This window comes from Syzygium oleosum, unplaced genomic scaffold (assembly GCF_021117445.2).
Source record: "Syzygium oleosum isolate NSW1041296 unplaced genomic scaffold, Sole_v2.1 Sole_v2.02, whole genome shotgun sequence".
In the NCBI taxonomy this organism is placed as follows: Eukaryota; Viridiplantae; Streptophyta; class Magnoliopsida; order Myrtales; family Myrtaceae; genus Syzygium; species Syzygium oleosum.
This window is the reverse complement of record NW_026607486.1, coordinates 10,079,002-10,095,804: the sequence shown is the minus strand read 5'-3', so window position 1 is coordinate 10,095,804 and position 16,803 is coordinate 10,079,002. Positions and strand designations below refer to the sequence as shown.

The following is a 16,803-nucleotide window of genomic DNA, read 5'->3' as shown; positions in this document are numbered from 1 at the left end:
TCTGCTTGGGACAGGACCCAAACTAGGAGATCCTGATTTTGATGCGTGGGATGAGGCTGATTCCATGATCATGTCATGGCTATGGAATTCCATGGAACCAGCCATAAGCAATACTTGTATGTTTCTATCAACAGCAAAAGAGATCTGGGATTCCATGCAACGGACGTACTCAAAGGCTCGTGATGTAGCCCAGGTGTATAAAATTAAGGTGAAAACTAGTGGGACAAAGCAAGGAGGTAAGACTGTTACTGAGTATTCATTCTCTGCAGAACTTATGGCAAGAACTCGATCATTATCGAGTACTCCAGATGCGGTGTCCAGAAGATGCGGCCATTCTGAAGAATCGTATTGAAAAGGATCGAGTCTACGATTTCTTAGCCGGGCTTAATTTTGAATTCGACCAAGTCAGAATTCAAATACTTGGCAAGGAGGAAGTGCCATCATTAGAGGAAACAATTTCCTTGATCCGGGTAGAAGAAAGTCGTCGATCCGTCATGCTCGAACCACAAACAGTAGAAGGGTCAGCCTTGACAATCAAAAAGGTTGACTTGCCAAGGAAAGACAACCGGGACAACTTGTGGTGTGCCTATTGCAAGAAACCGAGACATACAAAGGAGCAATGCTGGAAACTGAATGGCAAACCAACTACTTCAGGCCGAGAATGGGTGAATCGGGCAACACAGTCAAGGCCTCGGGTCCACCTAACTGAGCAAGTTAGTCACGAAGAAGTTCAGGAGAAAACAGCCTTCAATAGTGAAGAAATTGAGAAAATAAGAGGTTTGTTAGGGTCTCTACTCTTAATAAACCCCCTGGTGCATGTTCTCTAGCACTCAGGTAATTCTTGGATTGTTGATTCGGGGGCTACCGATCATATGACTCACGCCTCATCCCATTTCAGCACCTACACACCTTGTCCTAACAATCGGACGATTATTGTGGCAAATGGTTCTCTTGCGACTGTTGCAGGGGTTGGAGATATTTCTATCACACCTAATCTTGTACTTAAAGATGTTCTTCATGTCCCTAAACTATCTGCCAATCTTATATCCATACAAAAACTCACAAAAGATCTTCATTGTCAAGTCATTTTTTACCCATTCTACTGTGTTTTTCAAGATCAGGACTCGGAGAGGAGGATTGGACTTGTTAAGGAACAAAATGGGCTGTATTACCTTGAGACACCTCTCACTGCAAGAAGAATCATGAATACACTATCTTCATCGTTTCTTAGTACTTCAAATAAAGAAGCTATTTGGCTTCATCATTTTCGTCTTGGTCATCCGTCCTTTCAAGTCTTGAGTATTATGTTTCCATCCTTGTTTAAAGGTTTGAATATTAAAGATTTCCATTGTGATGTTTGTGAGTTAGCCAAGCATAATCATGTACCATTTCCTATTAGCAATCGTCGTAGTTCTAATCCTTTTGACTTGATCCATAGTGACATTTGGGGACCTTCCACGATTCCAAACATCTCTGGAGCTCGTTGGTTTGTCACTTTAATTGATGATTGTTCTAGGATCACGTGGACTTTCTTACTCAAACATAAATCCAATGTCAGTAGCATTACTCCTTCCTTTCATTCCATGATTCAAACTCAGTTTGGGGTTAAGATCAAGGTCTTTCGATCTGATAATGCTAGAGATTACTTCAATCAAGTATTGTCCTCGTATTTTCAAAAGGAAGGTATTATCCATGAATCATCTTGTGTGAATACACCCCAACAAAATGGGGTTGCTGAAAGAAAAAATGGTCTTCTCCTTAACACAACTCGTGCCCTATTGTTTCACGGGCAAGTTCCTAAAACATATTGGGGGGAAGCTGTTCTTACAGCCACATACATGACCAATAGACTACCCTCACGTACATTAGACCACAAGACTCCTATGGAAGTTCTTTCTCAGTTCTATCCTCACTTTCGTATATCTAATGGTCTTACACCTCGAGTCTTTGGTTGTACTTCCTTTGTCCACATTCATCATCATCAACGAGGAAAGTTAGATCCTTGCGCAATCAAATGTGTGTTTCTTGGTTACTCACAAACACAAAAGGGCTATAAATGTTACCATCCCCCTTCCAAAAAATTCTATCTCTCTGCAGATGTCACTTTCGTTGAAAATAAACCCTATTTTTCACAATCTTATCTTCAAGGGGAGATTTCAGTCATGGAAGATAAGGGCCATGGTGTCATTGATAACCTGGATTTACTGTCCAATGTCCCTGTCAAACCAAACTCGTCCACTGTAGCTCATGAACCTACCTTGAATCCTATCTCTTGCCCACCACAATCTCCCACACACCAACCTGATTCTGTTCCTATTCCCACTAGTCCAACTCAACCTGGTTATGTTCCTATTCCCACTAGTCCAACTCGTATCCATGATTCTGTGAGATTTTCTCCGGTGTATTCAAGGAGGACATCCGTTCCAACACAAGAGCAGGTCCAAAAGGCCACTCCGGGTGCTGTCAATGAGAACACAGTATGTCCTGAACCTCCTTTGAATAAAGAGCTTAATGATCCACCTGAGGCTGATCTTGATTTACCTATTGCTGTTAGAAAAGGGATTAGAGAGTGCACCAAGAAACCAGTATATCCACTATCAAATTATGTGTCCCTTAATAGATTATCATCACTATACCAAAACTTTATTGTGAGTTTAAACTCTATTGCTGTCCCTAACACTTTGTCTGAAGCATTGTCAAAAGAGGAATGGAGGAATGCCATGGTAGAAGAGATGAAGGCACTGAAAAAAAATAAAACGTGGGAAATTGTTGATAGGCCAAAAGGGAAAAATCTAGTTGGGTGCAAGTGGGTATTCACTGTAAAGTACAAGGCAGATGGCTCTCTAGAGAGGTACAAAGCAAGATTGGTTGCAAAAGGTTACACTCAAACATATGGAGTGGATTACCAAGAGACATTTGCACCCGTGGCTAAAATGAATACCGTAAGAATTTTACTGTCCTTAGCTGCTCATTTTGATTGGGAACTTCAACAGTATGATGTAAAGAATGCATTTTTACATTGAGATTTGGAAGAGGAAATCTACATGAGCATTCCACCTGGTTTTGAAGGACAGGAAACAACAGAAAAGGTTTGTAGACTTAAAAAGGCACTATACGGGCTCAAGCAGTCACCTAGAGCTTGGTTTGGACAGTTTGCTAGAGTCATGAAGGCATCTGGGTATAAACAAAGCCAGGGAGATCATACACTCTTTATAAAACATTCGGACGCAGGGGGAGTTACAGCATTATTGGTGTATGTTGATGACATAATAGTCACGGGCAATAATGAAAAGGAGAAACAGCGGCTGAAACAGTACTTGATTCAGAAGTTTGAAATAAAGGAGTTAGGAAAGTTACTGTATTTTCTGGGAATTGAGGTTTCGTACTCAAGGCAAGGGATCTTTATTTCACAACGAAAGTATGTGACGGATCTTTTGGAAGAAACCGGGAAACTTGGTTGCAAACTAGTAACTACTCCGATTGAGCCAAACCAGAGACTAGCAGAAGCACAAGAGGAAGTAGCAGTGGATCGAGAAATGTATAAGAGATTGGTCGGAAAGTTGATCTACCTTGCTCATACCCGACCAAATATCTCCTATGCAGTAAGCTTAATTAGTCAATTCATGCATAATCCAAAGCAGTCACATCTACAGGTTGCTCATAGAGTCCTACACTACTTGAAAGGGAGCCTAGGGAAGGGAGTACTATTCAAGAAGAGTCCTGATCTTATGCTTGAGGCTTATACAAATGCGGATTATGCTGGATCCGTGGTTGACAGGAGGTCTACAACTGGTTATTGTACCTTCCTTGGAGGTAACCTGGTAACTTGGAGAAGTAAAAAACAGAATGTGGTGGCAAGATCTAGTGCAGAATCTGAGTTTAGGGCAGCAGCTCATGGAATATGTGAGTTATTGTGGCTCAAGATCATTCTTGATGACTTGAAGGTCGAGTGGCAAAGTCCTATGAAGCTTTATTGTGACAATAAATCTGCAATTAATAATGCTCATAATCCTGTGCAGCATGACAGGACAAAGCGCATTGAGATCGATAGGCACTTCATCAAGGAGAAACTTGAAGAAGGACTAATTTGTTTGTCTTATGTTCCTTCAGGATAGCAAGTGGCAGATGTCTTGACCAAAGGGCTTAATGGTGGAAGTTTTCACGAGCTAGTTACCAAGCTGGGAATGGAAGATATCTATTCACCAGCTTGAGGGGGAGTGTCAAGCTGTAAATATCCATATGTAGGAAAATTGACTGATTGATAGGAGTAGATTTTTTCCTATTTAGGGGTTTTTTATTCTGGTTAAATCCCACAAATCGTGGGATTGTAGCTGTTCGCCTATTTAGGCTTTGTTTCCTATTTTGTTTGCTAGGACTCCTCTGTGTATTAGTCTATAAATATGACAATGTAAAGAGGTAGTAAATATGAATGAGAAGAAGGATTTCTCTCCATCTAAAAATTCCACATAAACATTTCTTTGGCGACTATCATATGGGGCTCCTTCAATGTCTGCTGAACTTCTGCGGTCATGAAAATGCCGATTTGATCATCCCATTGACAATCTACCGAACTCTGATCTAGATACAATTGTAATAGGTGCTTAGCTGATGTGAACTTATTTTTTATGTCTTTTCAATTTGCGTATGTGAAATATGTTATTGACATGTGAAAGCTCTAGTCCATGTAAGAGTAGGTTGTTCTTAGTCCATTCATGGAAAGGAGATGGCATTTTGCTGAGGATTGGTAAGTCACAAATAGTGCATCGTCAACATCCTTCTAAAAAGTGCTGCAATAGAAACAATTGTTTGTTGCTAGATTAGGAAAAGGTTCAATCCATGGATAACATGTACATACAGAAAAGTCATTACATATACAATTACAAATACATGCACGCGCAAACATGTCCATCTAAAAAGCCAGTTACTTGGCTATCTATCTATCTTTTTTCGTACACATATAGAATGGGGATGAATATTTGGCACAAATGCACATGCACCCACACAAAGGCGCACAAGCATGCATGTTTGGTTGTGGGCACGCTCTCATACACACGTGACCTTTTTATATCCTCCTTGTCAAGAGAGTTACATAAGCTTTCATAATGCCTTTGCACTTGGACTCCGCTTATTGTGGCTTTTTCCTTGTCTTCTTCTTCATAGAATAGTGCTTTTGTAATCTTCTAGGAAGTCTTGTTCTGCCTACAAGTTGAAAGAAATCACCGGTAGTGGGATTTTTGCTGCCAAAGGGGAAGATTTATTGGAGCCTGGAAGTGCCAACCCTGCTTCAAATAACAAAACAGGATTAAAGATGTACCAGGTATGTTTTACTGTGCCGATTGTATTTGACCTTTTAAATTGGTGCTGAGTCCATGATGAATGTAAGCTCTTTTGGTGGTAAACAGGTTTTCAGTGAGTTTTACACAGAAATAGCAACTCTAGTTTAACACTTTGCTGCTGCATTCTCGATTGTCATTTTGGTGAGAACTTGTGATGACATTGGGTTCACACTGTAAAATCATGTAATAGGTGGCAGAGGCAATAGCAAGTTAGTTTCATTTTGTCAAGTTTAGCTCTTGCTCTTTGAAACAAAATGGTTAGCTTTTGCACTGTTTTTCATCAGAAATTAAACCTGACAACCAACAAATTCTTTACCCTTTTATCTGAAAAGAACATGTCGAGCAAAAGGGTTAGCTTTTGCATTGTTCAAATTTCCAAAAGGGTTAGCTCTTGCACTGTATACTCGATAATGGCACCATATTTGTTTTCTGTATGCCTAAGTTTAGACAGTTTACTTTATTTGATCAGTAAACAAATTCTAGTTTTGGATTCGCATGTTTAGTTATCCATTGGGTCTGTTGTGAGCTTTTCTTCTACATGGTAAGCATGCTGTATCTTCTATTGGTTTGAGGTTTAATTTCTGGGTCTTGATTGAAATTCTGACTTCCTATCCACTTGGGCTGTTCCTAACTGTGCGTGCTTTGCCTTTTCTTTTAGTGCTTATATATGGAATTTCTTGAATAAAGAAGTGGTTCTTTTTGTATAACTCGCCTAAATCACCATGGTTTGAGCTAAAAACATTAGTGCAATGCAGGTCCTCCACAATATTGCGGTCGCTGAATACTTTCGTGATGGCTGTTCAGATCCAAGAAGATTGCTTGAAGTACTTAATAACGTCAATATGTGGCAGTCCTTCAAACACACTCTCTTCAGAATATGCGATCTACTCTAAGCTATTGAGTTTTCAATCAGTCTTGATATGTTGTGTTGAACACAGTGGGAGTAGGCGAGAGGGAAACACTGATAGTTGCTTCTAAATTATCATCTAAACATCGATGAAGGAGATGAATTACTTTGAACTTTGTCATTCGTGTGGCAAATGTTGATGAATGTATTTCATTTATATATCATTATAATATTTTGATGTTATTAACTGCTTAATCAATGTTAAATATAAATTCTAGAAATAAAAATCGAAATCGTCCCTAAACAATATTCGTCGCTAAATTCATTCCGGAACAATATTCGTTGCAAAAGTGAAATTTTTGCATGGCAAATTAGCGACAAATTTTGCTACGAATAAGTTCGTCGCAAAAAACGTGACCAAAAAAACCTTATTCTTTTTATTTTTTTGTGGCAAATTAGTGACGAATTTTTTTATATAATTTTTTTTTCAAAAAAAAATATTTTTTTATTTTTTGTGGCAAATTTGTGACGAATTTTGCCACGAAAATTTTTTTATATAATTTTTTTTTCAAAAAAAAATATTTTTTATTTTTATGTGGCTAATTTGTGATGAATTTTTTTTATATACTTTTTTTTCAAAAAAAATATATTTTTATTTTTCTGTGGTTAAATTCGTTAACGAACGAATTTTGCCACGAATTTGTTTTCGTCGCAAATTACCAACAAAAATTACAATTTTTTGTCGCAAAAATTTCCGACGCCAAATTAGCGACGAATTTTTTTTCGTCACTAATTTCGTCGGAAATTCGTTTTCCCAGGAATTTTACCATGAATAATTACCGACGAATTTTGCCACGATTTTTGCAATGAATAATTAGCGACGAATTTTGCAACGAATTTAGCCACGAAATTAGTCACGAATTTTGCCACGAATTTTTTTTCGTCGCAAATTACCAACAAAAATTGAAATTTTTTGTCGCAAAAATTTGCGATGCCGAATTAGCGACGAATTTTTTTTCATCGCTAATTTCGTTGGAAATTCGTTTTGCCACGAATTTTGCCAAATTTTTCGTGGCAAAATCCTTGTTTTTTTGTAGTGTTTTTTCGATGAATTCAAACTGCCATCAACCTTGAAGTAATGAAACAGTAGTTTGCCTTTTAATGTTAGATTACTGATGTAATCACCTGCATTGAAAAGGTTCTTCCCATGAAACTATTTTAAATAGAGCTAGTGGAAAAATCACCTCGAAGTGTTCCTTCCATAGAGAAGAAAGAGCTTCGTCGACAGTATACATAATAAAGAGGGTTAATACAAAAAAAACCTCAAACTGGTAAACTTATGATAAATTTATGCCCAAACTATTTTTTGCCCACAAAAAATCCTAAACCGGTATAGTTGTAACAAATTTACCCTTCGTTAATTTCCGTTAAATTTTACTATCAGATTACCAAGTTGGATGACACGTGGCAGTTGACGGGTATAGCAGTTTAGGATTTTATCCATTTGTTTGTCACAAATTTATCATTTTGTGATTTTTCACGGTATTGATCCAATTTAACAGAGCAAAAATTTGTCACAAGTGTACCAATTTGGGATTTTTGGTGATCAAAATATTAGTTTATGATAAATTTGTCACAGGCATACCAGTTTAAGGTTTTTGGTGGTCAAAAAATTAATTTAGGGTAAATTTATCACAAATGTACCAATTTAGAATTTTTGTTGGTATTGAACCTAATAAAGATTGATTGATTTTCACCGTAACTTTGATAAATGGACATTGCTTTTCCAAACAGAAGCATTCATGTAAAGAAAGTGACAGCATGTTTCTTTGGCCATCAAGTAACCAACCACATTGACATACTTAAAAGTACAACCACACACTTGATTCGTGTCTAGACAACCAAAGAGAGGGTAACTCTTTCATAAGACGACGACAATGACAAGGAAGACGCCAACAAGACACGATTGATTATTTTAATGTCGTCCATGTAAACGAAACTTTCAATTGAGGACACAAGGTTCATAGTAATAGAACTTTTGGGAATCATCTTCTTTTCCTCTAGCAATTGAAGTAGCACATACAAGTCCATATGATGTCACCGCCTTGACAAGCCCCGCGCAATGCACCTTCCGATTCCCTGCACTGCCGGTCACAATCATTGGTACTACAAGTCGCACTCACTGTTTTGCTTGGTCTGTCACATACGTTTCCTTTCACCATTTCCACATGGCCTAAATATATGCTCAAGCCAAACAAAGAGCACAACAACAACTTTTGTGAGTTATGATACAGCATACATCCTGCTTTCTAGTTACACAAATAACAACAAGAATAGCCTTAAATGGAAATGTGATTGACTTTTGCTTGCTCCCATTCGCTTATTTTTTATATGTTCTGGCATTTTCATGCACTCCGTGGTCTTTCCTAAATTATTTACTGACGCAAATGCAATTGAAGATGGACTAACCTGTGAGGAGGAGAGAATAAAGACAAATCAGGATGATGAAAGTGGTACTCTTGAAGAACTTGGCCATGGTGAAGAAGAGACTCGGTATTGCAAGGAGATATAGTGTTAAGAATTAAGACGATGGTGTGTTCTTAGTTATAGTTCGTCTATCGTGGAGCACCACAGTTATAGGTGAAATGATAGAAGATGACAAATCCAACTCATCCTATGCGTCCTCCTAGATACTTTGTTTATGCCGCGTAAAAATGAGTTTCGACGGTGAAATTTAAGCTATACAAGAGGGTATGCCGTCCATTTGTTTTTTTCTTTTTAACTCAACGCCTCTGAGAATAATGGGTTTCATGTGAACTTTTATAATAAAACGGGTCTTTCCAATTATGGCAATAGCTTCCCATATTATTATCAGAATACTTTAAGTGTTAAAACACCATTTATTTACCAACTTAAACTTTTAAAATAGTATGCAGAGTTCACAAAATCTCATATGATATCTGAGCAAAAGGTTCTAAGATTAAATTTTTTCCAACCTTCTTATTTGTCTCCCTTATTGCATATTTACGCGCTTAGTATTAAGCTAAAGTCCAGTTTAGCTAACAATTTGAACTTTTAAAATAGTTGACAGTTATTTATATACATAGCAAGTCCTCAACATTGTATGTCACTCCGCAACCACGTTAGCATGTTCTTTTGTAATGTAGCATGCACAGTAGCAACGATAGCCTCCTGCGCGATGATAGCCTCGTGCCGCATTGGCGCATAGCCTGCATAGCAACCATGATAGCCTCCTGCCACGGCGATAGACTCTTGCTGCATAGCCTGCACTACAGTCAGCCATATCATGTCAATCAACTCTCTCTTCAGCACACTAAACAGCTTTAGCATTCCCGGTGTTTTTCGGCTGTTTTCTCCAAACTCCAGTGGACTTCTTCTAGGGAGGTGCTTGACATAAGCTTCTTGAAAATGAAGACTCTAGGCTTGGTTACAGAAGGCTACGTCCAACCCATTGGCTCGACCCAGCCAAATATTGTAAATGCTAGGCCTGAGCGAACCAGATCAATGAGATTGGATGCCAAGACAAACTCAACCAATTTTTTGCACCTTTAGTGTTTCATTGGGGCTCCCCCTTCTCATCTTGAGACAACGTCATTCATGTTCCCAGCGTGAAAGCCAGGGAATTTAGCTACTCTCCCTGCCCCATTCCTTAATCCGGATATATTTCCTAAGCTCCCCTCGGGTTGGGAATGGCATAAATAACTGTAAATAACTAGTCCATTATTAGTCAAACGAGTCTTTCCAATGATGGCAATGGTTTTCCATGTGATTGTCAGAATATTTAAATATTAAAACTTTTATTTATCTAATAATTTAAGTTTTTAAAATAGTCAACAGTGGTTTGCAAAATCTCAGGTGGAATCAGAGCTAGAGATTTTGAATTCAAATCTTTCCATACCTCATATTTATCTCTTTTATTACATTTTACCATGCTTAGTATTAGGTCAAAGTTCAGCTGCAGTCGTCTCATAAAATCTCACAGTTATATGAACAACAAAGATTAGAGAAATTGTTGAAATTGAAATTAATTTACTCATGAGAGAAGCATGGTAAAAAAACTAAAATTATTAATTGTTCATATTTATGTATTTTAAACTTTTTTAAGTATTTCCTAACGATAAACAAATCAAATTGTGGACACAAAATGGTAAAAGCCCCAAACCAAAAGTCACAATCATCCAAATACCCACTAAGTGCATCGAAATCGACATGATGGCAATATCCATGAGTTTCATGTGCGGTTAAAAATGTCACCATAGAGCTTATTGGAAAAAGCGAAAAATGAGGACAAGAGAGAATTTCGTGCTTAAATATTTTAATATTTTCATGATAAGACAAAAAATATTTAATAGAATAAAAGACGAGAAGAATGATAGAGCTTCAACATCTGTAATTGTTATCTATTTCCGCGCTCAAAAGTATGCTATTTGGACCTATCCGTTTCTTTTTGAGATAACTGCATTGAAAATTCTAAAACTTATCTCGAAAATATAATTAAATGCTAAAGCTTTCAAAAACTGTAATTAAATCCTAAAACTTGTCATAAAGTGCAATTAAGTCCTAAAACTTATCACGAATTGCAATTAAGTCCTAGAACTTGTCATATTAGTCTAAGCAAGTCCTCCCATTGATTGCACATTTTGAAAATTTTAGGACTCAATTGCATTTTCGTGACAAGTTCTAAAACTTGATTGCACTTTTTGATAATTTTATGACTCAATTGCACTTTCATAATAAGTTTTAGGACTTCTAGTGTACTTATCACTTTTTTCTTCTTTTCTGTGTATGCAATCTAGCTTTTCTCTACAACAAAAAAAAAAACAATCTAGCTTTTCTCTACCACGTCTATGTTATCTTGTACAAGACAGATTTATTTCAGGTCAACATCCGGATACTTATAATTGCAAAGGTCACAGTCTACGCCCAAATTATAACTTACCATACTCGATTAAAAGAAGTGCTTCAAATCCAACCTCGAGTTTGTCATTTCAAATCCAACATGGTAAATGAAACTCTTGGTGTGGATCACATTTCAAAATGAACTGTACGCGCCCATAGAACACTTGTAGTTTCTATTTTTTTTAAAAATGAATTGAGATCCTCTAAATTTAAAAGAGGAAATTCTCCCCTCCTCTTAAAATAATTGACATATAAGCAACGAGTTAAGGGCCAAGAGCACCCTAAATTCTCTCTCTCTCTCTCTCTCTCAAAAGCTCGATCTAGGCAAGCATGGAGGTAATGACCTCAATGTAGATGGAGGTCACCGGCCTCGCCGGAACATGGAATCATTGTTGTGTGAGACTGGCAACCTCCATGGGAGCATAATCATCGATCAGTATCCAATTTAACAAATGCGATCTATGGTCTAGAGAGAGATCATCGTTGTAGTTTGCAACTGTTATGGCTTCGGATTTGTGGTCTAGAAGGTGTTGGGTTTTGTTAGCGAGGGCAATGACGGTGGAGCAGCGTTTGTGAGGGGTTGTGTGGCGGTGACAACGACAGCGCAAGCTATCGTGATGTCACCTAGGTTCAAGTTGGAAGAAGAAAAAGAAAGAGAAAAGGAGGAAAATGAGAAAAAAGGAAAAATAAAGAGAGAAATAAAGGAGGACACATCTCTACTCAGTACTCAATATGTCGATTAACATTGATTGCTGCTCGCTAGATACCACTTGTTAATTGATGCTACATATCCTTAATTTAACATCTCTTTGTTTCTAGACATTTTGAAATTTCCAAACTTACTATAAAACCATGTAATCTAATGGTGGCAATAGCTTTCCATGTTATACACACAACAAACATCAATGAAACAATTAGATTCTAAATAAAATATGAAAGTGATTCATAAGAGGACTGACTTTTAATTTTGAAGTGAGAACACCCTAGACTATGGATGCATACTCTCTGTGGTAGAAGTTCTTCCATAAAACTGATATGTAAACTTTAATTTCTACGAAACTTGATCATGAGCTTGGCGATCTCGTGCTCGTCCATGCCCTATAAGCCCGAGAAAAAAATTGGTGAGTTTGTTTTTGAATAATGGCATTTAGATACAAAGTCAAAGTCAACTGGGCTCAAGCTAGGCCCACCTAGCTCGAAAAAATATTATGTCTTTTTGCCGGGTCCGGGCAAAGTTTGATCCTAGGGCTCGACCCGATTCAAACCCAACCAATGATCACATACCATAATTTTAAAATATGCGCACTTACTGTAAACTTGAATGTCTCTCCTGCCTCCAAAATTAGAAGGCAAGTGAGATCCATGAAGTAGAAAACCGGCCCATGAGTAACTTGAGCCTGACTTTATTGGAGTAAGTTTTAACTAGGGAAAATGATATAAACAGTCCCTGAACTTTAGCTCAATGTGCAGTTTGGTCCTTGAACTTTTAATTTGTTCAATGTAGTCTTTAAACTTTAATCCAATGTGCAATGTAGTCCCTGAATTTTTAATTTGTTCAATGTTATCCTTAAACTTTTGATACATCTTCAATTCAGTCCCTGAACTATATGAAAATGGTCAATGCAGTCATTTCCATTAATTCAAGTTTAGGGACTGTATTGAACATTTTCATATAGTTCAGGGACTGAATTGAACATGTACCAAAAGTTTAGGGATGACATTGAACAAATTAAAAGTTCATGGACCACATTAAACATTAGCCTAAGGTTCAGGTACTACATTGAACAAATTAAAAGTTCAAGGATCAAATTGCACATTTGGTCAAAATTCAGGGACTGTTTGTGTCATTATCCCTTTGAACTAACGCCATATGATCTTGAAAACAGTTAGATTGATTATAGAAGTCCCAAAGTTGTGAGGATGCTTCTTGTTGGGGTCAGCTTTTTATTAGTTATATGGTTATAATTAAGTGGGTCAAATATGTAATAAAAATCCCGAAATTGGTATTGAATTTCAAATAGGCCCATCATGAGCAAGCCCACTCCCTTTGGGAGAGCCGGGGAAAGGAAATGTGGAAGGAAAAGTGCAACAAATTTTCCCAAACAAAGTCCAAGCTAAGACCCAAAAGTTTAGGGTCCGCAATCCAGCTCATATGCTTTGTATATAAATGAGTAATCCACACCAATGGTGCATTTTCACTGCCTCCTAAAGAGCTACTTTGTGTTTTATTAGGTGATAAGATCGGGATAGTAGATTCTCAAGATAAATTTTGTTACCAAAAAAAAAAGAAGAAATACCCTATACTCTATAGTTAACAGCAACACACATGCTCTCTAACTCAGGGTCAGTGAATAGGAGAAATTGTGATTCAAACACGAGATTTGCCACGTCAAAATCAAGCGCTTATCCACTAAATTAATCTGTGAAAAGTTAGACATTACCGTTTGGTTGATGGACCCCTTTCTAGTCTCCTCTGTTGTCTTCCCATTTGTCTCTTGGATCTCCCAAAATCAATCTCATTCACAGAACATGGAGAGCTTCTTACACAGACGCTGACATTCGTGCGACTATTCTCTCTATTTTTTTTTTGGTCGAAAACAAGATCATTTCATTTCATCAAGATAAGCTTCAGCACATACAAGGTTCCAAAAGGTTGCGGGAGGGTTAAAGACCCAATTATGGGGCAAAGATTTGCACCTTTGAGTCTTAACAATCCAGTCTGCCACTTGATTTTCTTCCCTATTACAGTGGGCTAAAAGAACATTAGGTAAATGGACTAGCAGAAGTTTGCATTCGGTAATAAGTGAAGTGGCTTCCCATGGAGAAATATTTAAGCCTAAAAGGCAATTAACCAAAATCAAGTTGTCAGATTCTAGCAGGTATCTCATTTTGTCTTTTTCCCTTCGTGCATGAAGTAGCTTCAGAGTTTCAAGGCAAGCAAGGGTTTCCACATTGAGAGCTGAATTTGCTCTCACCATTTTAGCGAATCCATCCACAATCTTCCCCGAGAAATCACGGCAAATACCAGCTATGGATCCTTCCGTTGAACCTGGAGTGTAGGATCCGTCAATATTCCACTTGAGAGTCCCTTTCTCCGGTGGTCGCCACGATTTAAGTGAGTGGCTATCCTTTGAGTTGGTGTTCTTCTCCGGTTTAGTCCATCGGCAAATATTCTGGTGCATGGCCATGGCAAAACTCACCAGGTGTTGCGGATTTGGGGATTGACTTCGAAAAATGAAGTTGTTCCTCCATTTCCATATATACCAGAGAACCACCGCTAGCAAATCAAAGGAGATTGAGGTACTTTTGAAATTTAGTAGCCACTCTTCAATCCTCGTAAGTCCTTGACTGGAGATTTGAATATGCAGGGCCGGGTTTGACCACACCTGATTTGTCCATGGGCAGAGTAGGAATAAGTGCTCGGTTGTCTCAACCTGTTGGTTACACAGACTGCAGGTGAACAATACTCCTTTTAAATAAATTTTCCTTGGTAGGCAAAGCATTTTGGCATAGTCCCCATAGGAAAAATTTGATTTTTGGAATGGTTCTTGCTTGCCAGATCCTTGTCCATAGTTTTCGAGGGGTCTGATACGAGGTGGACGCTGAAGTTGCGATCTGTTTCTCGGTTTCTCCCCTTAGTTTGTTGTATCCACTCTTAACTGTATAGGACCCTGATCTAGTGTTGTTCCAAACCAACTTATTCTCCGTTAGTTGAGATCGCAGCGGAATTGAGAGGATTTCATTGGAGGTTTGTTCATCAAATAGAGCATGTAGGGTTTGTGTATTCCACGTTGAATCTTGCTTTTGTATCAAATCAGCTACCTTCTCTGGCTCTTCTCTGTTTGGTGGTCCCCCTATAATTCCTCTGGGTAGCCATTTATCCTCTCTAATTCTAATCTTTTCCCCATTTCCAAACTGACCACATAATAGAGGGAAGAATAGCATCTCTGCCCATTAGGAGGCTTTGCCAGCCCCAAGATGGTCGTATCCCCTTACCAGCATGTCTGAAATCACAATGAGGGAAGTAGAGTCCTTTAAGTACCTGACTCCACAAAGATGTTGGGTTCTGAGTCATTCTCCAGGCTTGTTTTCCCAACATAGCCTTATTAAAGGTGATAAGGTCTCTAAAGCCCAATCCTCCATTATCCTTTCTAAGTTTTAGTACATTCCAGTTTCTCCAATGCAATCCTGATTTGCTTGCCCCATTTCTCCACCAAAAAGCAGCAATTTTCTGTTCAATAGCACGACAAATGGAGATAGGAACTTTAAAGATGGACATAGCGTACTGTGGGAGAGCTTGAACCACTGCTTTAATGAGGATTTCTTTCCCTGCTTTAGATATCAACTTTTCTTTCCAGCCTTCTAGCTTCATATTGACTCTCGCCATAATCCACGCAAACATTTGCTTCTTTGACTCACCCCAGTCAGAAGGAATTCCCAAATACTTGCCAGTTTTCTCTATAATTGGCACTCGCATCTCTGCAGCCATATTCTGTCTCAATCTTTGTGGGCAATCTTTACTAGCAAACAATCCAGATTTATTCAAATTAATAGCTTAACCCGAGGCATAGCAGTATTGATTCAAGATTGCAGCTACACTTTGGCACTCATTAATTGTTCCATCCAGGAAGAAGATTGAGTCATCCGCAAAGAGTAAGTGGGTCAAAGTTGGGCATGATCTATTTAATTGTATTCCTTTGATAATCCCATTCTCCAGTGCATTTTTCATCATAAAGGATAATACGTTCACCACAATGATAAATAAATATGGAGAAAGTGGGTCACCTTGGCGAAGACCTCTTGAGGGATGAAAATAGGGCAATGGCTCTCCGTTCAACTTTACACTATAAGACACAGTTGTGATGCATTGCATAACCCATCTAACCCATTGAGCACTAAATCCCATTCTTAGCAAGCAAGCTTCCATAGAATCCCATTCGACTCTGTCAAATGCCTTTTTCATATCAAGTTTAAGGACAGCCTGGAACTTCTTCTTTCTCTTTCGAATTCTGAGTTGATGTAGCACTTCCTGGACAATTAAAATGTTATCTTGAATCTGTCTGCCACTTAGAAATGCGCTCTGCTCTTTCGAGATGAAGTTTGGCATCCATGGTTTCAGTCTATTCGCCAAGACTTTTGAGAAGATTTTATAAGCAAAGTTACATAAGCTAATGGGGCGGTATTGTTCCAGCTTCTCTGGGTTAAGGATCTTTGGGATAAGTGATATGTGCGTTCTATTTAGCTCTGGGTTGAGAATCCCATAGTTTAGAAAGCTTTGTACTTCTTTGAACACCCCATGTTTTAGATCTTCCCAGTGATGATGGTAGAATTTCCCATGTAGTCCATCAGGCCCTGGTGCTCTAATGGCACCTAGTTGATGAGCAGCTTCTGTAACTTCTTTCACTGTCAATTCTGCAGTTAAGACTTGGTTTATCTCCTCTCCCACTAAGTTAGGAACAAACTCCATTATAGGTTCAAAATGTCGAGGGCCCTTAGAGCTGTACAAAGTTATGAAGAAATCCATTGTCTGCTGTTTTAGTTGACCTAAGTCACAGATCCAAACCCCTTCTGAGTTTCTCAACATTGAGATCTTGTTCCGTTGCCTTCTCTGAATTGTAGTGGCATGGAAGTATTTTGTATTTTTATCCCCCCACTTTAGCCAGCTGATTCTCGATCGCAAACCCCAGTACATCTCCTCTT

The 16,803-nt window shown here is 38.3% G+C and overlaps 1 protein-coding gene and 1 long non-coding RNA gene across 2 annotated transcripts; one reads left to right on the top strand and one right to left on the bottom strand.

Annotated features, from left to right (window-relative positions):
* The first annotated feature begins 4,478 nt into the window (after window positions 1–4,478).
* Window positions 4,479–6,430, top strand: LOC130135578 (uncharacterized). The gene is made up of 2 exons (XR_008814878.1): window positions 4,479–5,317; window positions 6,092–6,430. It is a non-coding gene; the product is annotated as an uncharacterized LOC130135578 (long non-coding RNA).
* An 8,565-nt stretch (window positions 6,431–14,995) lies between these two features.
* On the bottom strand, window positions 14,996–15,592 carry LOC115689200 (uncharacterized mitochondrial protein AtMg00310-like). The gene has a single exon (XM_030615196.1). It carries the CDS (start codon window positions 15,590–15,592, stop codon window positions 14,996–14,998), a length of 597 nt encoding a protein of 198 aa, XP_030471056.1.
* Window positions 15,593–16,803: the final 1,211 nt, after the last annotated feature.